The sequence below is a fragment of the Pseudophryne corroboree genome, chromosome 8 (genome assembly GCF_028390025.1).
Source record: "Pseudophryne corroboree isolate aPseCor3 chromosome 8, aPseCor3.hap2, whole genome shotgun sequence".
In the NCBI taxonomy this organism is placed as follows: domain Eukaryota; kingdom Metazoa; phylum Chordata; class Amphibia; order Anura; family Myobatrachidae; genus Pseudophryne; species Pseudophryne corroboree.
This window is the reverse complement of record NC_086451.1, coordinates 35,611,954-35,635,717: the sequence shown is the minus strand read 5'-3', so window position 1 is coordinate 35,635,717 and position 23,764 is coordinate 35,611,954. Positions and strand designations below refer to the sequence as shown.

The following is a 23,764-nucleotide window of genomic DNA, read 5'->3' as shown; positions in this document are numbered from 1 at the left end:
ATGCTTACCTCCATGTCCCAATTTGCCCTTCTCACCAAGGGTACCTCAGGTTCGTGGTACAAAACTGTCACTATCAGTTTCAGACGCTGCCGTTTGGATTGTCCTCGGCACCCCGGGCCTTTACCAAGGTAATGGCCGAAATGATGATTCTTCTTCAAAGAAAAGGCGTCTTAATTATCCCTTACTTGGACGATCTCCTGATAAGGGCAAGGTCCAGAGAACAGTTGGAGGTCGGAGTAGCACTATCTCAAGTAGTTCTACGACAGCACGGGTGGATTCTAAATATTCCAAAATCGCAGCTGTCTCCGACGACACGTCTGCTGTTCCTAGGGATGATTCTGGACACAGTCCAGAAAAAGGTGTTTCTCCCGGAGGAGAAAGCCAGGGAGTTATCCGAGCTAGTCAGGAACCTCCTAAAACCAGGAAAAGTGTCAGTGCATCATTGCACAAGGGTCCTGGGAAAAATGGTGGCTTCTTACGAAGCGATTCCATTCGGCAGATTTCACGCAAGAACTTTTCAGTGGGATCTGCTGGAAAAATGGTCCGGATCGCATCTTCCGATGCATCAGCGGATAACCCTGTCTCCAAGGAAAAGGGTGTCTCTTCTGTGGTGGCTGCAGAGTGCTCATCTACTAAAGGGCCACAGATTCGGCATTCAGGACTGGGTCCTGGTGACCACGGATGCCAGCCTGAAAGGCTGGGGAGCAGTCACACAAGGAAAAAATTTCCAGGGAGTGTGATCAAGTCTGGAGACTTCTCTCCACATAAATATACTGGAGCTAAGAGCAATTTACAATGCTCTAAGCTTAGCAAGACCTCTGCTTCAAGGTCAGCCGGTATTGATCCAGTGGGACAACATCTCGGCAGTCGCCCACGTAAACAGACAGGGCGGCACAAGAAGCAGGAGGGCAATGGCAGAAACTGCAAGGATTCTTCGCTGGGCGGAAAATCATGTGATAGCACTGTCAGCAGTGTTCATTCCGGGAGTGGACAACTGGGAAGCAGACTTCCTCAGCACGACCTCCACCCGGGAGAGTGGGGACTTCATCGGGAAGTCTTCCACATGATTGTGAACCGTTGGGAAAGACCAAAGGTGGACATGATGGCGTCCCGCCTGAACAAAAAACTGGACAGGTATTGCGCCAGGTCAAGAGACCCTCAGGCAATAGCTGTGGACGTTCTGGTAACACCGTGGGTGTACCAGTCGGTGTATGTGTTCCCTCCTCTGCTTCTCATACCTAAGGTACTGAGAATTATAAGACGTAGAGGAGTAAGAACTATACTCGTGGCTCCGGATTGGCCAAGAAGGACTTGGTACCCGGAACTTCAAGAGATGCTCACAGAGGACTCATGGCCTCTGCCGCTAAGAAGGGACTTGCTTCAGCAAGTACCATGTCTGTTCCAAGACTTACCGCGGCTGCGTTTGACGGCATGGCGGTTGAACGCCGGATCCTAAGGGAAAAAGGCATTCCGGAAGAGGTCATTCCTACCCTGGTCAAAGCCAGGAAGGAGGTGACCGCACAACATTATCACCACATGTGGCGAAAATATGTTGCGTGGTGTGAGGCCAGGAAGGCCCCACGAAGAAATTTCAACTCGGTCGATTCCTGCATTTCCTGCAAACAGGAGTGTCTATGGGCCTCAAATTGGGGTCCATTAAGGTTCAAATTTCGGCCCTGTCGATTTTCTTCCAGAAAGAATTGGCTTCAGTTCCTGAAGTCCAGAAGTTTGTCAAGGGAGTACTGCATATACAACCCCCTTTTGTGCCTCCAGTGGCACTGTGGGATCTCAACGTAGTTCTAGGATTCCTCAAATCACATTGGGTTAAACCGCTCAAATCTGTGGATTTGAAATATCTCACATGGAAAGTGACCATGATGTTGGCCCTGGCCTCGGCCAGGCGAGTGTCAGAATTGGCGGCTTTGTCTCACAATAGCCCATATCTGATTGTCCATTCGGACAGGGCAGAGCTGCGGACTCGTCCCCAGTTTCTCCCTAAGGTGGTGTCAGCGTTTCACCTGAACCAGCTTATTGTGGTACCTGCGGCTACTAGGGACTTGGAGGACTCCAAGTTGCTAGATATTATCAGGGCCCTGAAAATATAGTTTCCAGGACGGCTGGAGTCAGGAAAACTGACTTGCTGTTATCCTGTATGCACCCAACAAACTGGGTGCTCTTGCTTCTAAGCAGACGATTGCTAGTTGGATGTGTAGTACAATTCAGCTTGCACATTCTGTGGCAGGCCTGCCACAGCCAAAATATGTAAATGCCCATTCCACAAGGAAGGTGGGCTCATCTTGGGCGGCTGCCCGAGGGGTCTCGGCTTTACAACTTTGCCGAGCTGCTACTTGGTCAGGGGCACACCCTGGCTGAGGAGGACCTGGAGTTCTCTCACTCGGTGCTGCAGAGTCATCCGCACTCTCCCGCCCGTTTGGGAGCTTTGGTATAATCCCCATGGTCCTGACGGAGTCCCCAGCATCCACTTAGGACGTCAGAGAAAATAAGAATTTACTTACCGATAATTCTATTTCTCGTAGTCCGTAGTGGATGCTGGGCGCCCATCCCAAGTGCGGATTGTCTGCAATACTTGTACATAGTTATTGTTACAAAAATCGGGTTATTATTGTTGTGAGCCATCTTTTCAGAGGCTCCGCTGTTATCATGCTGTTAACTGGGTTCAGATCACAGGTTGTACAGTGTGATTGGTGTGGCTGGTATGAGTCTTACCCGGGATTCAAAATCCTTCCTTATTGTGTATGCTCGTCCGGGCACAGTATCCTAACTGAGGCTTGGAGGAGGGTCATAGGGGGAGGAGCCAGTGCACACCACCTGATCCTAAAGCTTTTACTTTTGTGCCCTGTCTCCTGCGGAGCCGCTAATCCCCATGGTCCTTACGGAGTCCCCAGCATCCACTACGGACTACGAGAAATAGAATTATCGGTAAGTAAATTCTTATTTTCACAAATACAGAGCACCCCTGCCATCTGCCCTATGGTGGCTTTAATCGGCACAAGTTCCTGTATTGCTGTCTGTATATTAGAATGGCCACTATTATAGCACTGACATAATGTGTTAGTATTAGGGATGTTAGGACCCATCTGATGATGGACATACATTTTTGGCCAAACATCCGAAGAACCTCGTTTATACTCCATATTCATCGTATATTTATCATTTTTGTTTCGACTATCCGTGTTCGTAGTGCTTAGAGTGTGCACCTGCAATTTCATTTTCCTGAACAACTCCCATGAGATCTCTTGTGTGTTGTCGCCCAGTTTGAGACCATTTCACGCAAAGTGAGATCCGTCAGAGATCCGGCCGACTCAGAATCGGTCGTACGTACTATGCACCGATGTTGCTCGTGCCGAAAACCCTGCTCTTAATTGAATCTCTCCCAGTGTGTTTGCAGGGGCCACAGGCTGAAGTAGTGTGTGTGTGTGCGTGTGGAATGTATGCAGATATATTTCCAAGGTTCAATTCGTTAAAATTGACTCCGTGATTGGGATCCGATCACCAGCGCTCAGAGTATTACAAGACCAGAGCGGGATGCGGCTCTGTACGTAGCTGCGTGTTTTGCTCCTGGTGTCCCTACAAGCAGCCCTTTCCCCTTTACATCTGCTAGTAACACAGATCACAGGATACTGTGCTTGCAGCGCCACCTTGTGGCCCTTTTCAGTATACTCCTTGTTTTTTCAAAATTTTGGGATTATTTTATCGCTCTCAGACTGATAATTGCACAAAGTAATGATTGGAAAATAAGCAAGCCACAAATTGACAGATGACATCGAGATAATACAAAGCTTAACTATGTTTTCTCACCAGCTGTTGGGAACTGCAAATCCCAGCATGCCCCCACAGCTATTGTAGGTGTATATATAGTTCTGCAACAGCTGGGGAAGCCGTAAGTTATCTATGGATGTGTCCGCCCACAGTGGTACTTTTCTTGATGTGGAAAGCTGTGAGCCATTGTTATCAGGTTTGTATTGTGGATTAATGAGATTGAATTGTTTCTCATCTCAGCAGAGACATCAGCATCAATGATTGATGAAAATCTGCTGCCTGCCGAGTCTCTGTCTCCGTGATAACCAGGAGTTATCCTGGGAATAATACACTACAGTAAATACTGTGGACTAGTTAACAGGATTTATGTCTTAATATCCTACGCTAATGTGAACCTGCTTTATATCATATCTTAATACGGCTTTATTCACTATAACACGGATCTGCTAAACGCTTCTTTTCATTCTTTACCCTTTATTAAAGCAGAACTAGTTGACAACATTGATTATTGAGCGTTACCCATAATTCCCTCTACAGCTGTGATCTAGTGCCATAGCGTGCTACCTCCCTCCACAAATAGTAGCCCCATTTTAAGGAAGCCATTCTAAGTAAATCTGATGCTGATGCAATTGCCGTGACAACCACAGTCACATGGCAAAATGTTGAAAGAGAGTCTTTTTAATGTTCATAGCAAGATCAGTGGCAGCCGCATGAATCTGCCCCACAGATCAGATTTTCAAAGTGAATACTCCGAAATGGGGTAGCTACTCCCGACTCCTGACAGAGGCTTCAGCTTCATGCTACAGTAGTACAGCACTTGCCGTTAATAAACATTGCCAACAATTGAATTTCCCTTTTAGTCTGAGCCACTCAGTCACCAATCTCCTTGGTGGTCACACAGTGGAAGTTTATGGGGCGGGGTTCTTGCTACGAACATTCCAAAGACACACTTGCTACAACTTTTGCCATGTTACATACATAGTATCTGAGGTTGAAAAAAGACAATTTGTCCATCGAGTTCAACCTATTTGTGGTCTCCTGAGCAGGTTTATTTGGTCTAAAGTTTTGACTGATGCTGATGTCAGCCGTAGCGTTGTACCCTCTTTTTGTAGTATCTATAGTGCGTGACTATGCACCATAACCCTGGATATCCTTATCCATTAGGAATTTATCTAACCCATTCTTAAAGGTGTTGACTGAGTCGGCCATTACAACTACCTCAGGCAGGGAGTTCCACACACGTATTGTCCTTACCGTGAAAAAACCTTTGCGCCGTGATGTGCAGAATCTTCTCTCCTCTACCTAAGCGAGTGTCCACGAGTTCTCTGTGTTGATCTAACCAAATACAGGTCCCGCGCCAGCTCTGTGTATTGTCCCATTATATATTTGTAGATTTTGATCATGTCCCCTCTTAGTCTTCTCTTTTCCATTGTAAACATGCCTAGCCTTGCAAGCCTTTCCTCGTACTCCAGTGTCTCCATGCTCTTAATTAGTTTGGTCGCCCTCCTCTTCACCTTTTCAAGCTCCATGATATCCTTTTTGTAGTATGGTGCCCAGAATTGTACACCGTATTCAAGGGGTTCTTGCTACGAACATTCCAAAGACGCTCCTGCTACAACTTTTGCCATGTGACTGTGGTTGTCATGGTAATTGCACAGATGGGGATATTACATCTGACATAAACATATAAGATTTTATATTAAAAGGTATGCGTAGGATTGCACTTTAAAGATAGATATGTCCTTCCGGTCATATTGAATTTTCAGCACTTGTATGAGTCTATTTCCTTTCTTTAGCCCAGGGATTTTGGGGTCAGTGATACTGATAAGCTTGTGGGTGTCTTTACGCAGATGGCAGTGCTCTTCAATACAGCTACAAGCTTATAGGGCCTGATTATGAGTCACAATAAGGTCTGAATGTGACCTCATCTCGCACATATCACAGCGGACATGCGCATCTGAGTTGGACGCATCTCCGTTTCCCCGCCGACGGCTGAATAGGCGATACCGAGTGGGTCTTTGCTAGTAAGAGTAGCGTCCCGCTTGTGTGTATCCAGAGCTGCAGCCTACTGCAAGTGGTGCTTATGCACAGTGCGTCATTTTCAGCCGCATTTTCTGCGCCTAGCATAGGGTTAGGTGTAAGCGCGCTTAATAATGATGGCGTCTGCTCTGGCGGTGCCGGAGAGGTATAAGACACAGAATATGGGCGGATAGCCGCACAGGACTTACGATCACAGTAGACATCCGAAATTGCGACCACATTATGCGTTTTTCAGAGTTAGGTCATTCTGCGATGGTACCTGTTTAATATTAATTGTTGCAAGGATAATTTTGTCGCCTATTGAAACTCTCTCTCTCTCTCTCTCTCAAGATTGCTTTTGCCAAATAATTCGTCCAGAATCTAAAATAAAACCGTACAGAGTGTGTAGGCGACTTCAGATGGTGCTGGGGGGGGGGGGGGTGCTCCATTTGTCTGTTGCTAGAGAAAGGAGCGTTGCCCAGATCTCTGACTCAGTAATGAGCTCTGGGGGGGGGGGGGGTCTCGTTCTGGCATCCAGGCTGAAGGAGCCCCCCGTGAATGTGAAATCCCACACTCTCTCCCTCCAGTACGCAGGCAGGGTATGAGTGTGCTGTGTGTGTGACAGCGTGATAGCTCATCTTCAAGGTTGTGCTTCACCACCACAAATCTGTCTGGCAGAATCTGCCGGCTGGTGTCACCCAGGCAAAGCTTTTATAAATAGAGTGTGATGTAGTGCGAGCCGCTGTGTGAGACGTGAAGCCTGCGTTCTGCTATAGCCTTGGTAATGCCGGTGGGGAGGGTGCGTATGTCTCTGTGTCCCCCAACAGATCCCAGGCACTCTGAGAATAGCCCAAACAGCGTGCTGCTCTCAAATTCATTGTCTTCTTGCGCCTTTATGGGGTTTGTATGTGCCCCCCTCCATACTAGTAGTTTAAACTGGATTCTGACCAGCATTAACCCTTGTGTGTATGTGTGTGAGCGCTGGTATGTTAGGGATTTTAGATTGTAAGCTCCAACGGTGCAGGGACTGACACGAATAAAGAGCATTCTCTGTACAGCGCTGCATAAATTTGTGCCAATATATAAATAGAAAACATCTCTTTGTCCCTAAGTTTCCTTTTCCATATTATGCTGTATGTGTGATATACAGTATGTGTGTGGATACGGAATATATATGTCATCTCGGTGGGCGGTATGGCGCCTGTCAGTATCCCGATTGCCTGAATTCTGGCAGCGGGGCAAGCGTTATGAGTCCCCTTGCGGGCTCGCGGACAATCACGAGTGGGAATAGCCCCTGTGAGCTGGTATTCCGGCTGTCCGCATTGTCGGCTGTCGGGATTCCGGCGTCTGTATTCTGACAGCCGGCAAATTGATTGCCTCCCGTGTGTCCTGTGGACCAGGAGTCCTATGGCAGATCCTTATATGGTCATTATTTATTACCAGTTTCTTACATATTAGCCTTTCTCTATAGAGTGCTGCCCCCCTGGGGCAGGGAATGCTGGGAAGGAATGATCATTGTCCGTGGTGTGTGAGTGTTATATAAAGAACAATTAATAATAACTGTGCATGTGAGTATGGCTGGCTGCCATGTGCTGTCACAGTAATGTTATATAATGCGTACGCTTGCGCCGGGACGCTCTACCTGTCGGCATACTGAGCTGATGATGGTCCCCTCTCGGAGATGATATCCCAGCTCCGTCCTCTGATTGGCTGCTGCTCCAGTGCGTGGGAACAGCAGAGAGTTCCCTGCTTCCCACACAGTCTGAGCTCACAGAGAGCGAGCACACGTCAGGCAGTGCTGCAGGGCCTGTGCCTTATCCTCCTCACGTCTCCCAGCTGCCTTACTTTACCTGCCCTCGCCGGCAGTATGCAAGCCACCTACCTCCTCCTCGCAAAGTGTCTGTGCGCCCTCTGGCCCCTGGCATCCGCCTATCACCTACACTTCAGAGAGCACGGATTCCGACACCACAAAGGTAAGTGTGTCTGTGACTGGTGTTGTGTTGGGGTCGGTGCCAGCAGCTGTTTAATGCCTGATGTGTTTGTGTTGCCTCTCTGTGAGAGCCGTGCGTGTGTCCGGCGCTGTACACCAGGACGCGTAATACCGTCATGCTCTGCGTCACAGTACTGCTCTGCACTTTGCATGTGTAGTGGGACGCGGTGATGTGTATACATCCAGTACAATATCATTAAAATATGTTTATAAAGCGCCGACCGGTAACGCAGCCCCGTGCATTGAGACCATCGTGACACAAATTGCGTAGAATGATATGAAGCAAAAGAAAAAGGTGGCCCCGGGCCAATGAGCTTACTATCTAATAGTTGTGGGGAACGCCTGACACATATGGTAGTGGGATGATGATGGTGGAGGGTTAGAACATATGTGGCTATTTGGAAGTTAAGGCATTAACCGCCGCTATAGATTTCTGAGCATGGCGGTTGGATTGTTTGAGGAGCGTTAGCGGAGTGATCCGCTGTCCTCCAGCATCTTCTGGTTATGCAGACGGAGTTTCCTTCCATGCTACCCGGGTGCTACTGTATGTATCTGCCATTTGGCGTAGGTGGTTATCATGTTATTTATTAATGATCTAGGAATAGGCCTGGACAGCACAGTGTCAATCTTTGCAGATGATACAAAACTGTGTAAGGTAATTAATTCAGAAAGTGATGTGGAGTCTCCGCAGAATGACTTATTTAAACTTGAAACCTGGGTGTGTAAATGGGAAATGAGGTTCAATATAGAAAAATGCAGAGTTATGCATTTTGGGACAAAAAAACACACACATGCGTCCTACACTGTAAATGGGGAAAATATAGGGGTAACTGTGGTGGAAAAAGATTTGGGGGTACTCATAGATAATAGGCTTAATAACAGTGCACAATGTCAAAGTGCAGTAAAGAAGGCAAGTAAAGTGCTCGCATGCATAAATCGGGGAATTGAGACAAGGGACGAGGATGTAATTCTGCCGCTGTACAAATCATTGGTACGTCCACACCTGGAATATTGTGTTCAGTTTTGGGCACCATATTATAAAAAATATATCGGTCAACTAGAAAGAGTTCAAAGGCGAGCTACTAAATTGATTGATGGGTTAGAGACACTGGAGTGCGAGGAAAGGCTTACTAGGTTAAATATGTATACACTGGAATAGAGGCATCTAAGAGGAGACATTATTAATACCTTCACATATGTAAAGGGTCATTATAAGGAGTTAGCAGGGGACTTGTTTATTAAAAGAATTCTGTATAGGACACGTGGGCACTCGCTGAGGCTAGAGGAGAGAAAATTCCGTACACAACGTAGGAAAGAGTTCTTCACGGTAAGGGCAATAAAGATTTGGAACTCTCTGCCGGTGCAGGTAATAATGGCGGACTCTGTAAATGCATTTAAAAACGGATTGGACAAATTTTTAACTGGAAAAGTATCCAGAGTTATAGCATTTAACATAGTGACATTAATACCTGGGAGTGGTATGAATCATAGTTGTCAGTTGGTACTAAACCATCACTTCAGCAGGTGCATTATAATATGAACAGCTTAACACAGAATACAGGTTGAACCCGATGGGCATTTTGCCTCTTTTCAACCTCGGTAACTATGTTGTTTTCTTTGCTGTCATTCTTACTGCTTGGAAACAGAGCCATTGTGGTAATCCCATAGCTGCTGCCATTAAGGATACAGTGGGAGTAGTGATGTTATGGAGTCCACTGGTGGAGTAATGAGTGACTGTCCAGCATGGATCTATATATATATATATATATATAGTATATATAGAGTGGTGACTGGATTCATGGAGTGGGGACTGTCTGGCATGGTGGTAGGATGTATAGAGCGGTGACTGTCCAGCATGGAGGTAGGATGTATGGGGCGGTGACTGTCCAGCATGGAGGTAGGATGTATGGGGTGGTGACTGTCCAGCATGGAGGTAGGATGTATAGAGTGGTGACTGTCCAGCATGGAGGTAGGATGTATGGGGTGGTGACTGTCCACATTTGAGGTAGGATGTATGGGGTGGTGACTCTCCGGCATGGAGGTAGGATGTATGGGGTGGTGACTGTCCAGCATGGAGGTAGGATGTATAGAGTGGTAACTGTCCAGCATGGAGGTAGGATACATGGGGTGGTGACTCTCCGGCATGGAGGTAGGATGTATAGAGCGGTGACTGTCCGGCATGGAGATAGAATGTATAGAGCGGTGACTGTCCGGCATGGAGGAAGGTTGTATGGGGTGTGGTGACTGTCCAGCATGGAGGTAGAATGTATGGGGTGGTGACTGTCCGGCATGGAGGTAGGATGTATTGGGTGGTGACTGTCCGGCATGGAGGTAGTATGTATGGAGTGGTGACTGTCCAGCCTGGAGGAAGGATGTATAGAGTAATGACTGTCCAGGATGGAGGTAGGATGTATGGGGTAGTGACTGTCCAGCATGGAGGTAGGATGACTGGGGTGGTGACTGTCCAGCATGCAGATAGAATGTATAGAGTGGTGACTGTCCAGCATGGAGGTAGGATTTATAGAGCGGTGACTGTCCAGCATGGAAGTAGGATGCATGGGGTGGTGACTCTCCGGCATGGAGGTAGGATGTATAGAGCGGTGACTGTCCGGCATGGAGATAGAATGTATAGAGCGGTGACTGTCCGGCATGGAGGAAGGTTGTATGGGGTGGTGACTGTCCAGCATGGAGGTAGAATGTATGGGGTGGTGACTGTCCGGCATGGAGGTAGGATGTATGGGGTGGTGACTGTCCAGGATGGAGGTAGTATGTATGGGGTGGTGACTGTCCAGGATGGAGGTAGGATGTATGGAGTGGTGACTGTCCAGCCTGGAGGAAGGATGTATAGAGCAATGACTGTCCAGCATGGAGGTAGGATGTATGGGATGGTGACTGTCCAGCCTGGATGAAGGATATATAGAGCAATGACTGTCCAGCATGGAGGTAGGATGTATGGGGTGGTGACTGTCCAGCCTGGAGGAAGGATGTATAGTAATGACTGTCCAGGATGGAGGTAGGATGTATGGGGTAGTGACTGTCCGGCATGGAGATAGGATGTATAGAGCGGTGACTGTCTGGCATGGAGGAATGATGTATAGAGTGGCGACTGTCCAGCATGGAGGTAGGATACATGGGGTGGTGACTGTCCAGGATGGAGGTAGGATGTATGGGGTGGTGACTGTCCAGGATGGAGGTAGGATGTATGGGGTGGTGACTGTCCAGGATGGAGGTAGGATGTATGGAGTGGTGACTGTCCAGGATGGAGGTAGGATGTATGGGGTGGTGACTGTCCAGCGTGGAGGAATGATGTATAGATTGCTGACTGTCCAGCCTGGAGATAGGATATATGGTATAGTGACTGTTCGATGTGACAGCTGGGAGCTGATTGGCTGGAGCACCATTTATCATGTGCAACAGGTTTTGTCACTCGTTGATAAATGGGCCCCCAAATAAGTTACTTGTGTATAGGCAGAGTGGTACAGGTTCTGTCACACAGCGAACAAACGGATCATGAGACGCCCCATGCTACCTGTAGCGGATTCCCAAACGTACCGGCAGCGTGTCCCATCTGTCTACTGACCATTACATTACGATTAGGTAGCGATGGCTCCAGATTGGTGCATTCTGATCTAGATACAGGCCAAATCTGTCACCGGCTTGGTCAGAAGTGACTAAATTGTGCATTTATTAGATACGGCTGATTGTGACCTACATCCAGATATACAGCGTCACGGTGTGCATGGGAAGGTGCGGTTCTTTTTTGTTATAGAACAGTTTTTAATCTACCATCAGAAGACTGTCAGAAAGCCAAAAGTACAAATATTCCCCCCAGCCCCATGGTATTGCATGGAATGGTGTGACTTCGTGTTAGTAAATATGGTAATGGTGTATTGTTACGTCAAATCAGTGGTTGCAATTCTATTCCTAATTGCTCCATGGGCGTGATTTCCATATCCTGTAATAGAAGTGGAACCCCCGTACAGTGGTGTATACAGCAGCCCAGGTAGACTTGGCAAAGTGAAGGACTTGCTCAGATGCATCATGGCGCCATGATGTCATGCGTGCAGCACTTCTAGGCCACAACATCATGGAGGCTCTGTGATGGAGCCCAAAGCCAGGAGCTCGGACCAAAAGGCAAGGCTGTGGTCATTTGGCAACAGAGCCTTCTCTGGCGTTGGGTGGCTGAGCTGGGCAGTGCCCCTGCAGAGTGCCATTCTGGACAGCCGGTAGTTACCGGACTGTCTCATACTCTGCAATACCGCTAGAGAAGTGCAGACAAAATACACAAATTATTATGTTAATAACCTGAACATGCAATATGCTTGCAGGCACTAGAATAATTGTATTTGCAGTCTGGGCCACTAGAGGGTGCTCTAGCTGCATTGCACTGAAAACCTACAACAACAACAAAAACACTTTAAAAATGTATATATTACTAGGTACTGCCCAGGGTGAAGCTGTGTATTCTGGATACATTTCATTTGTAGGTCAGTAAGATGTGCTAAAGGGCCACATTAGTGCAACCTACCGGAGCCACAGTCACAGGTGCATAAAACCTTGCAGAACTTGTATATAAAATATGGTCTTGCTACTATCTTTGGGTAGGTAATTGAATCCCCCAGAATCTTACTATATTTGCTGTTGGGTGTATTTTGTAACACACTTTACAAAGCTACTGTAATAATGCTGAGATTATTTTTAGCTATTTAATTAGCAAAAAAACATGTAATTTTTATCTATAGGAACTTCAAAGGGGCTACACTTTTCTGTATGTCCCACTGCGTCCAGGGAGGCAGCCCGTCTGTATTTGGTCAGTAAATAATGCTTGTGTATTAGCTGTCTGGAGTGAGGTGACAACAGGTAATCCTTTGATCATACGTCCAGGTGGTGATAAACATTTCACCTTGGGGTGTGTCTTTGTGTCTTGTATAAAACTCATTTTAGCAGATATTACAGGCTTTACTTTATTATGTATTAAAGTTATAGATAGGATCTGTGTACAGATATAGGACATCCGTCCTGGGCTCCCTGCTTTGTATGTACAGGACCTCCGTCCTGGGCTCCCTGCTTTGTATGTACAGATATAGGACCTCCGTCCTGGGCTCCCTGCTTTGTATGTACAGATATAGGACCTCCGTCCTGGGCTCCCTGCTTTGTATGTACAGATATAGGACCTCCGTCCTGGGCTCCCTGCTTTGTATGTACAGGTATAGGACCTCCGTCCTGGGCTCCCTGCTTTGTATGTACAGATATAGGACCTCCGTCCTGGGCTCCCTGCTTTGTATGTACAGGTATAGGACCTCCGTCCTGGGCTCCCTGCTTTGTATGTACAGATATAGGACCTCCGTCCTGGGCTCCCTGCTTTGTATGTACAGGACCTCCGTCCTGGGCTCCCTGCTTTGTATGTACAGGTATAGGACCACCGTCCTGGGCTCCCTGCTTTGTATGTACAGGTATAGGACCTCCGTCCTGTGCTCCCTGCTTTGTATGTACAGGTATAGGACCTTCGTCCTGGGCTCCCTGCTTTGTATGTACAGGTATAGGACCTCCGTCCTGGGCTCCCTGCTTTGTATGTACAGATATAGGACCTCCGTCCTGGGCTCCCTGCTTTGTATGTACAGGTATAGGACCTCCGTCCTGGGCTCCCTGCTTTGTATGTACAGGTATAGGACCTCCGTCCTGGGCTCCCTGCTTTGTATGTACAGGTATAGGACCTCCGTCCTGGGCTCCCTGCTTTGTATGTACAGGTATAGGACCTCCGTCCTGGGCTCCCTGCTTTGTATGTACAAGTATAGGACCTCCATCCTCGGCTCCCTGCTTTGTATGTACAGATATAGGACCTCCGTCCTGGGCTCCCTGCTTTGTATGTACAGGTATAGGACCTCCGTCCTGGGCTCCCTGCTTTGTATGTACAGATATAGGACCTCCGTCCTGTGCTCCCTGCTTTGTATGTACAGGTATAGGACCTCCGTCCTGGGCTCCCTGCTTTGTATGTACAAGTATAGGATCTCCGTCCTGGGCTCCCTGCTTTGTATGTACAGATATAGGACCTCCATCCTCGGCTCCCTGCTTTGTATGTACAGATATAGGACCTCCGTCCTGGGCTCCCTGCTTTGTATGTACAGGTATAGGACCTCCGTCCTGTGCTCCCTGCTTTGTATGTACAGGTATAGGACCTCCGTCCTTGGCTCCCTGCTTTGTATGTACAGGTATAGGACCTCCGTCCTGGGCTCCCTGCTTTGTATGTACAGGTATAGGACCTCCGTCCTGGGCTCCCTGCTTTGTATGTACAGATATAGGACCTCCGTCCTGGGCTCCCTGCTTTGTATGTACAGGTATAGGACCTCCGTCCTGGGCTCCCTGCTTTGTATGTACAGATATAGGACCTCCGTCCTGGGCTCCCTGCTTTGTATGTACAGATATAGGACCTCCGTCTTGGGCTCCCTGCTTTGTATGTACAGGTATAGGACCTCCGTCCTGGGCTCCCTGCTTTGTATGTACAGGTATAGGACCTCCGTCCTGGGCTCCCTGCTTTGTATGTACAGGTATAGGACCTCCGTCCTGGGCTCCCTGCTTTGTATGTACAGGTATAGGACCTCCGTCCTGGGCTCCCTGCTTTGTATGTACAGATATAGGACCTCCGTCCTGGGCTCCCTGCTTTGTATGTACAGATATAGGACCTCCGTCCTGGGCTCCCTGCTTTGTATGTACAGGTATAGGACCTCCGTCCTCGGCTCCCTGCTTTGTATGTACAGATATAGGACCTCCGTCCTGGGCTCCCTGCTTTGTATGTACAAGTATAGGACCTCCATCCTCGGCTCCCTGCTTTGTATGTACAGGTATAGGACCTCCATCCTGTGCTCCCTGCTTTGTATGTACAGATATAGGACCTCCGTCCTGTGCTCCCTGCTTTGTATGTACAGATATAGGACCTCCGTCCTGTGCTCCCTGCTTTGTATGTACAGGTATAGGACCTCCGTCCTGTGCTCCCTGCTTTGTATGTACAGGTATAGGACCTCCGTCCTGGGCTCCCTGCTTTGTATGTACAGATATAGGACCTCCGTCCTGGGCTCCCTGCTTTGTATGTACAGGTATAGGACCTCCGTCCTGGGCTCCCTGCTTTGTATGTACAAGTATAGGACTTCCGTCCTCTGCTCCCTGCTTTGTATGTACAGGTATAGGACCTCCGTCCTCTGCTCCCTGCTTTGTATGTACAGGTATAGGACCTCCGTCCTGGGCTCCCTGCTTTGTATGTACAGATATAGGACCTCCGTCCTGTGCTCCCTGCTTTGTATGTACAGGTATAGGACCTCCGTCCTGGGCTCCCTGCTTTGTATGTACAGATATAGGACCTCCGTCCTGGACTCCCTGCTTTGTATGTACAGGTATAGGACCTCCGTCCTCGGCTCCCTGCTTTGTATGTACAAGTATAGGACCTCCGTCCTCTGCTCCCTGCTTTGTATGTACAGGTATAGGACCTCCGTCCTGGGCTCCCTGCTTTGTATGTACAGGTATAGGACCTCCGTCCTGTGCTCCCTGCTTTGTATGTACAGATATAGGACCTCCGTCCTGGGCTCCCTGCTTTGTATGTACAGGTATAGGACCTCCGTCCTGGGCTCCCTGCTTTGTATGTACAGGTATAGGACCTCCGTCCTGGGCTCCCTGCTTTGTATGTACAGGTATAGGACCTCCGTCCTGGGCTCCCTGCTTTGTATGTACAGATATAGGACCTCCGTCCTGGGCTCCCTGCTTTGTATGTACAAGTATAGGACCTCCGTCCTCTGCTCCCTGCTTTGTATGTACAGGTATAGGACCTCCGTCCTGGGCTCCCTGCTTTGTATGTACAGATATAGGACCTCCGTCCTGGGCTCCCTGCTAACACTACCTGATTCCGCTCTCCTTTCTGCTAGGTACACAGACAGATAACATCTCTCTTCTACAGTAATGTAATTACAGTGATCTGATTGACCTCTCCTGACTCCCCCCTCATCCCCCCCCCCATTCCTACCAGTGAGTGCATGTCTATAATCCCTACTATCTGTAATAATAATAAGTGTGTGTGTGTGTGTGTGTGTGTGTGTGTGTGTGTGTGTGTGTGTGTGTGTGTGTTTAAGACCTTGGGGGGGGGAATTATTGGACACATTTTTAATTCCTGCATATTAATACGGATTTTTCACCTCATTGTGTATAGATGCACTATATTCTTAACACTACATTTTTCTCACATTACCGTGCAGACCTGTTCATTAATCATGTCCCTGTGCCTGTCGCATGCTTACACATCACTCATCTCCTGATATACTCTGTGCTGCTGGGAACCCTCCTCCTTCCACTATATAACTATCACTCATCTCCTGATATACTCTGTGCTGCTGGGGACCCTGCTCCTCCCACTATATAACTTTCAGTCAGTGGCCTCCTGCTGCCTCCATTCCCCTCCTCACATCATGTCACTGCCCCTGTCACATGCAGCCCTGTCCTCACTGTCACATCCCTCATCTCCTGATATACTCTGTGCTGCTGGGGATCCTGCTCCTCCCACTATATAACTTTCAGTCAGTGGCTTCCTGCTGCCTCCATTCCCCTCCTCACATCATGTCACTGCCCCTGTCACATGCAGCCCTGTCCTCACTGACACATCACTCCTCTCCTGATATACTCTGTGCTGCTGGGGACCCTGCTCCTCCCACTATATAACTTTCAGTCAGTGGCTTCCTGCTGCCTCCATTCCCCTCCTCACATCATGTCACTGCTCCTGTCACATGCAGCCCTGTCCTCACTGACACATCACTCATCTCCTGATATACTCTGTGCTGCTGGGGACCCTGCTCCTCCCACTATATAACTTTCAGTCAGTGGCCTCCTGCTGCCTCCATTCCCCTCCTCACATCATGTCACTGGCCCTGTCACATGCAGCCCTGTCCTCACTTAGACAATACTGGAGTGGACAGGTCACTGTCACCTACACTCCTCTCCTGCTGCTGGGACCATACTGAGGATCTGATTGGCTACAGTTCGTTCTATCCCTGACAACTGTTCAACTTGGAACAATGGGGGACATTTACTAAGCAGTGATAAGAGCGGAGAAGTGAGCCAGTAGAGAAGTGCCCATGGCAACCAATCAGCACTGAAGTAATATCTATAATTTGCATACTATAAAATGATACAGAGCTGCTGATTGGTTGATGGGGAAATTTCTCCACTGGCTCACTTCTCCGCTCTTATCACTGCTTAGTAAATGTTCCCCAATGTGTCAGATCTCTGACTGCAGCAGTGTGATAATGATACAGCATCAGGTCTGTGGCCCATTGTGTGTTTGTGTTTACCTGAGACGGTTAAACAGTGGGGTGGAGAATTGAGGGTAGTCTGTTATTTTTTATCAACCAGGTTGTTAGCTAAACACAAGAGGATGTCCCAGAATACGTGCTCCATACAGTAGCGGTCTGAGAATGTGTGGGGGCAAATGGGATTAGCGTCACCACCGCCTCATGGTCATCTCTCTGTCCCTGATATTTTCTTGTCTCCGTCACGAACACCAAAGAGCTTTGTTCTATTGTCAGGAGCTCAACAATCCTCCGTCCTACCAGTTAGTTATACACGGTCGTTTCTACTATGTTCTATACGCTTTCAGTGAATCTAGGTGTATAATTCATTCTCCGCACCCACTCCCCAACATAAGTTACTTCTTATTATTATCCAGAGACTCTAATGATGGAACAGTGCCCCCTAATGGCCAAGTTCTCATAAAATCTAGCACCCTACCAACCAATGACTTAAATAAACAGTCTCTATAGATATGAGTACTATTAACGTAAAATGACCAATAAAGCTATGATGAAACAAAAAATTCATTATATACTCTTGATAATTGGTTCTATCAAAAACAATGTATTTTTGGTATATTTACTTGCCAAATTTAGCACATGAGATGTCATAAAAGACCAACGGTATCTTCCTGTCATTGTGTAATAATGATTTGACCAGTGTGTGTCGCTGTCTTGTGGTAGCCATAGTGACAGAATAGCTTTCAATGACTGCCGCTACTCTTGTGTACAGGTGTAAAGCACAATGAGCCCGTGTTTCCTTTACCTTTTTGCTTTGACATGTTTGCAAAACACAGCTATCGGCCCAGCCGCACAAGTGAACGCCCCATGTAGGGTGTCAGAGGGGGGTCCTGGACGGCCCTGTTTCTCAAGCCATCTGCTCTGTTCCAGTCCAGCCTGCCCTAGGGTTGATTAGCATGTGTACAGCGCCTTGCTCTCCTCCTATTCAGGCAGAGGAAAGAGGCTTGTTTACTCCCATATTGGGAACAGAGGTGTGATGTGCTAACTAAGCCAGGACACCTGCAGTCTTTTCAGGCAGCTATAGCCGTTCTATCAAATATACAAAATGAATTGGCCGCAGGCACCGATACCGCACGCCTGTCTCCTCTGTGTGTTTTTAGGAATTGAATCGTTCCGGGGCTCAGCAGTCATGGCCACCGAAGTGGGTCCATTGCTTGCAGACACTGGAGATAGTTTTGTCTGGTGAACCGAAGTATTCAGCCTATCGCTGCAATAGGATTATAACACCACAAACGGGCGATGCATAGGATATATCGATACCATTTACAGTAGGGTGTGCATTGTCCCGCAGTATTATATAGAACGGGTGACCATCTAGCCGCCTCCTGTCACCTGCTTGTGGTGTTCTCCGGTTTCCCTGGGGACGGCACAAGTGCACAGAAGTATTTCCCAGCGTCTTGTTACTGTTATAGGGAGAACAGGGATACGCTATAATGTTTTATTGCCACTTGTTCAGCTCTTCCTCATCTACAGATGCTGGTGGCTGAGGTTTTTTACAGTCTGTGTGTCATTCACTTGTCCTCTTCACTTTATTACCTCACATTTCCTCCACTAGTGTGACAACAAGGGCTTATAATGAGCGGCCATGATCTCTACCCCCCTTTCCCTGCCACTGACATTGGGATTAGGCAATAACCCGTGCAAGTGCCACAGTAGAGGATTTTAGACAGCGCCTCAGCCTGTTTGCACACTTTTTTATATTACGACTGGCTCCAGCGGCCATTTTGAACTGATCCGGCTTCACTCTGTTGTGTCATTGGCTCCTAGTAGACTGAGAGGCTGAATGTTGGCTCGGTCAACAAAATGGCTGCCAGTGGATGCGTCCTCTTAATGAGCCTTGTGAGTGTAGGCCAATAAAGAGTTCTGTTAACATGATATAAAATTTGTTTTTATGAAACGTGACCCAACCATCTTAAACTAAACCCATCCAGCTTTAGAAGTAAGAGTCCAGACTATTGGATATAGATCAATATGTCACAACAGACCTATGTAAAGACCTACAAGCCACAAGGCCTCTGTGCTGTACAGGCTTCAGGGAGGGCATCCCTGGGGCAGGTCCCTTTTGAAGACATAATTAGTGGTTTGAGTGGTCTCGGCAGGGGGTGGGTTCAGCCTTTTCTCTTAAAGCGGCAATGGATGTCTCCCTTTGCCCCGTGACAAAAATACTGCGGCTTTTAACCCTTTCACTTTGGCAGGTGTACTGAAAGAGACTCTTGCAGCCATTGATGTACGAAAACTATGATGCCTCATGTATAATTGTGCGTCGTCAGCTGTTGATTAATGACCCAAGATGGCCGACATTGTGTCAAGTTTAGTCCTCACCAATCAGGGGACAATGATCCATCTATGCTCCATGTTTACTGACCTCAACAGACATTTGGTGACCTCGGCAGATTGCAAACTGGATGCTCGCTGTTGAGATATTAAAAATAATTGGCTTTAACATCCCGAAACGTTTGATCTATTTTTCCACTTTCTCTTATATTTTACTTCAATCATATTTATTTTTCTTCTGGTTTCTTTAGTGCAAGACCGTGGCCCAGAATCCGAGATTGACTATATGGCTGCCAAGCTTGCAGTGAATCGTCCTCCCATTTACGAGTTAGCACAAGGTAAATCATACATTATTTATGGGCTGGGGGCATATCATTATGAGGTATGTAATATCAGACGTATTGCTATATCATAGGTATTGTTGTTCAGCCAGCAGAGGGAAAGCCATAAATCTCATTTGCAGATGGATCTTCATTATTAGACAGGGAACAAGGCTGTAATTGTCAGCCTGTGTGGCCAGTCATGTTAAATGACCCATAAAGAAACAAACACATGACGATCTGTGCTGGCCATGTAAACCTGCTACCAGCCTGGGGCCAGATACACGACTTTTCACTGCAGCGGAGTGACAGAGCTGTATCATGATCCTGATGACAGGCCCTTGTGTACAAGACCCCAGCACACAGCAAACCCCCCCCCCCCCCCTCCCCCTCCCCTACAGTGCCCTGTAGACTGCTCCTACCACTGTTATAGGACTGCCGCAGATCTGACGCCACTTGCTGCAGGATACACAGACTGAGCTCTGCAATCTTACTGCAAGATACATATACCCAGACTACTGAGCTCTGCAATCTTACTGCAAGATACATATACCCAGACTACTGAGCTCTGCAATCTTACTGCAGGATACATATACACAGACTACTGAGCTCTGCAATCTTACTGCAGGATACATGTACCCAGACTACTGAGCTCTGCAATCTTACTGCAGGATACATGTACCCAGACTACTGAGCTCTGCAATCTTACTGCAGGATACATATACACAGACTACTGAGCTCTGCAATCTTACTGCAGGATACATATACCCAGACTACTGAGCTCTGTAATCTTTCTGCAGGATACATATACAGACTGAGCTCTGCAATCTTACTGTAGAATATATATACACAGACTGAGCTCTGCAATCTTACTGCAGGATACATATACACAGACTGAGCTCTGCAATCTTACTGTAGAATATATATACACAGACTGAGCTCTGCAATCTTACTGCAGGATACATATACCCAGATTACTGAGCTCTGCAATCTTACTGCAGGATACATATACACAGACTACTGAGCTCTGCAATCTTACTGCAGGATACATATACCCAGATTACTGAGCTCTGCAATCTTACTGCAGGATACATATACCCAGACTACTGAGCTCTGCAATCTTACTGCAGGATACATATACACAGACTGAGCTCTGCAATCTTACTGTAGAATATATATACACAGACTGAGCTCTGCAATCTTACTGCAGGATACATATACCCAGATTACTGAGCTCTGCAATCTTACTGCAGGATACATATACCCAGACTACTGAGCTCTGCAATCTTACTGCAGGATACATATACCCAGATTACTGAGCTCTGCAATCTTACTGCAGGATACATATACACAGACTGAGCTCTGCAATCTTACTTCAGGATACATATACACAGACTGAGCTCTGCAATCTTACTTCAGGATACATATACACAGACTGAGCTCTGCAGTCTTACTGCAGGATACATATACACAGACTACTGAGCTCTGCAATCTTACTGCAGGATACATATACCCAGACTACTGAGCTCTGCAATCTTACTGCAGGATACATATACCCAGATTACTGAGCTCTGCAATCTTACTGCAGGATACATATACACAGACTGAGCTCTGCAATCTTACTTCAGGATACATATACACAGACTGAGCTCTGCAATCTTACTTCAGGATACATATACACAGACTGAGCTCTGCAGTCTTACTGCAGGATACATATACACAGACTACTGAGCTCTGCAATCTTACTGCTGGATACATATACCCAGACTACTGAGCTCTGCAATCTTACTGCAGGATACATATACAGAGACTACTGAGCTCCGCAGGCTTGCTGCAGGATACATATACCCAGACTACTGAGCTCTGCAATCTTACTGCAGGATAGACAATATCCAGATTGAGCTCTTTTATTGCTGCTGGGTACTGTACAGATACAGACTGAGCTCTGCAGTCATGCTGCAGGATACACAGACTGAGCTCTGCAGTCATGCTGCAGGATACACAGACTGAGCTCTGCAATCATGCTGCAGGATACACAGACTGAGCTCCGCAGAGTTGCTGCAGTGTACATATACGCAGACTGAGCGCCGCAGAGTTGCTGCAGGATACATATACACAGACTGAGCTCCACAGAGTTGCTGTAGGACACACAGACTGAGCTCCGCAGAGTTGCTGTAGGACACACAGACTGAGCTCCGCAGAGTTGCTGTAGGACACACAGACTGAGCTCCGCAGAGTTGCTGTAGGACACACAGACTAAGCTCCGCAGAGTTGCTGTAGGACACACAGACTGAGCTCCGCAGTATTGCTGCAGTATACATATACACAGACTGAGCTCCGCAGAGTTGCTGTAGGATACACAGACTGAGCTTCGCAGAGTTGCTGTAGGATACACAGACTGAGCTCCGCAGAGTTGCTGTAGGATACACAGACTGAGCTCCGCAGAGTTGCTGTAGGATACACAGACTGAGCTCCGCAGAGTTGCTGCAGGATACACAGACTGAGCTCCGCAGAGTTGCTGTAGGACACAGACTGAGCTCCGCAGAGTTGCTGTAGGACACACAGACTGAGCTCCGCAGTATTGCTGCAGTATACATATACACAGACTGAGCTCCGCAGAGTTGCTGTAGGACACACAGACTGAGCTCCGCAGTATTGCTGCAGTATACATATACACAGACTGAGCTTCGCAGAGTTGCTGTAGGATACACAGACTGAGCTCCGCAGAGTTGCTGTAGGCCACACAGACTGAGCTCCGCAGAGTTGCTGTAGGACACACAGACTGAGCTCCGCAGAGTTGCTGCAGGACACACAGACTGAGCTCCGCAGAGTTGCTCCAGGATACACAGACTGAGCTCCGCAGAGTTGCTGCAGGATACACAGACTGAGCTCCGCAGAGTTGCTGTAGGCCACACAGACTGAGCTCCGCAGAGTTGCTGTAGGATACACAGACTGAGCTCCGCAGAGTTGCTGTAGGACACACAGACTGAGCTCCGCAGTATTGCTGCAGTATACATATACACAGACTGAGCTCCGCAGTACTGCTGCAGGATACATATACACAGACTGAGCTCCGCAGAGTTGCTGCAGGATACATATACACAGACTGAGCTCCGCAGAGTTGCTGCAGGATACACAGACTGAGCTCCGCAGAGTTGCTCCAGGATACACAGACTGAGCTCCGCAGAGTTGCTGCAGGATACACAGACTGAGCTCCGCAGAGTTGCTGTAGGCCACACAGACTGAGCTCCGCAGAGTTGCTGTAGGATACACAGACTGAGCTCCGCAGAGTTGCTGTAGGACACACAGACTGAGCTCCGCAGTATTGCTGCAGTATACATATACACAGACTGAGCTCCGCAGTACTGCTGCAGGATACATATACACAGACTGAGCTCCGCAGAGTTGCTGCAGGATACATATACACAGACTGAGCTCCGCAGAGTTGCTGCAGGATACACAGACTGAGCTCCGCAGAGTTGCTGCAGGATACACAGACTGAGCTCCGCAGAGTTGCTGTAGGACACAGACTGAGCTCCGCAGAGTTGCTCCAGGATACACAGACTGAGCTCCGCAGAGTTGCTGCAGGATACACAGACTGAGCTCCGCAGAGTTGCTGTAGGCCACACAGACTGAGCTCCGCAGAGTTGCTGTAGGATACACAGACTGAGCTCCGCAGAGTTGCTGTAGGACACACAGACTGAGCTCCGCAGTATTGCTGCAGTATACATATACACAGACTGAGCTCCGCAGTACTGCTGCAGGATACATATACACAGACTGAGCTCCGCAGAGTTGCTGCAGGATACATATACACAGACTGAGCTCCGCAGAGTTGCTGCAGGATACACAGACTGAGCTCCGCAGAGTTGCTGCAGGATACACAGACTGAGCTCCGCAGAGTTGCTGCAGGACACACAGACTGAGCTCCGCAGAGTTGCTGTAGGACACACAGACTGAGCTCCGCAGAGTTGCTGTAGGACACACAGACTGAGCTCCGCAGAGTTGCTGTAGGACACACAGACTGAGCTCCGCAG

At 47.9% G+C, this 23,764-nt stretch overlaps 1 protein-coding gene across 1 annotated transcript in view; it reads left to right on the top strand.

Annotated features, from left to right (window-relative positions):
- The window catches only part of NPDC1 (neural proliferation, differentiation and control 1), a 221,691-nt gene that overhangs the window by 181,325 nt on the left and 16,602 nt on the right, over positions 1–23,764 (top strand). The window contains exon 4 of the mRNA XM_063938483.1: positions 19,659–19,745. Coding sequence (XP_063794553.1) covers positions 19,659–19,745 — 87 coding nt within the window. The remainder of the gene's footprint in view (positions 1–19,658; positions 19,746–23,764) is intronic.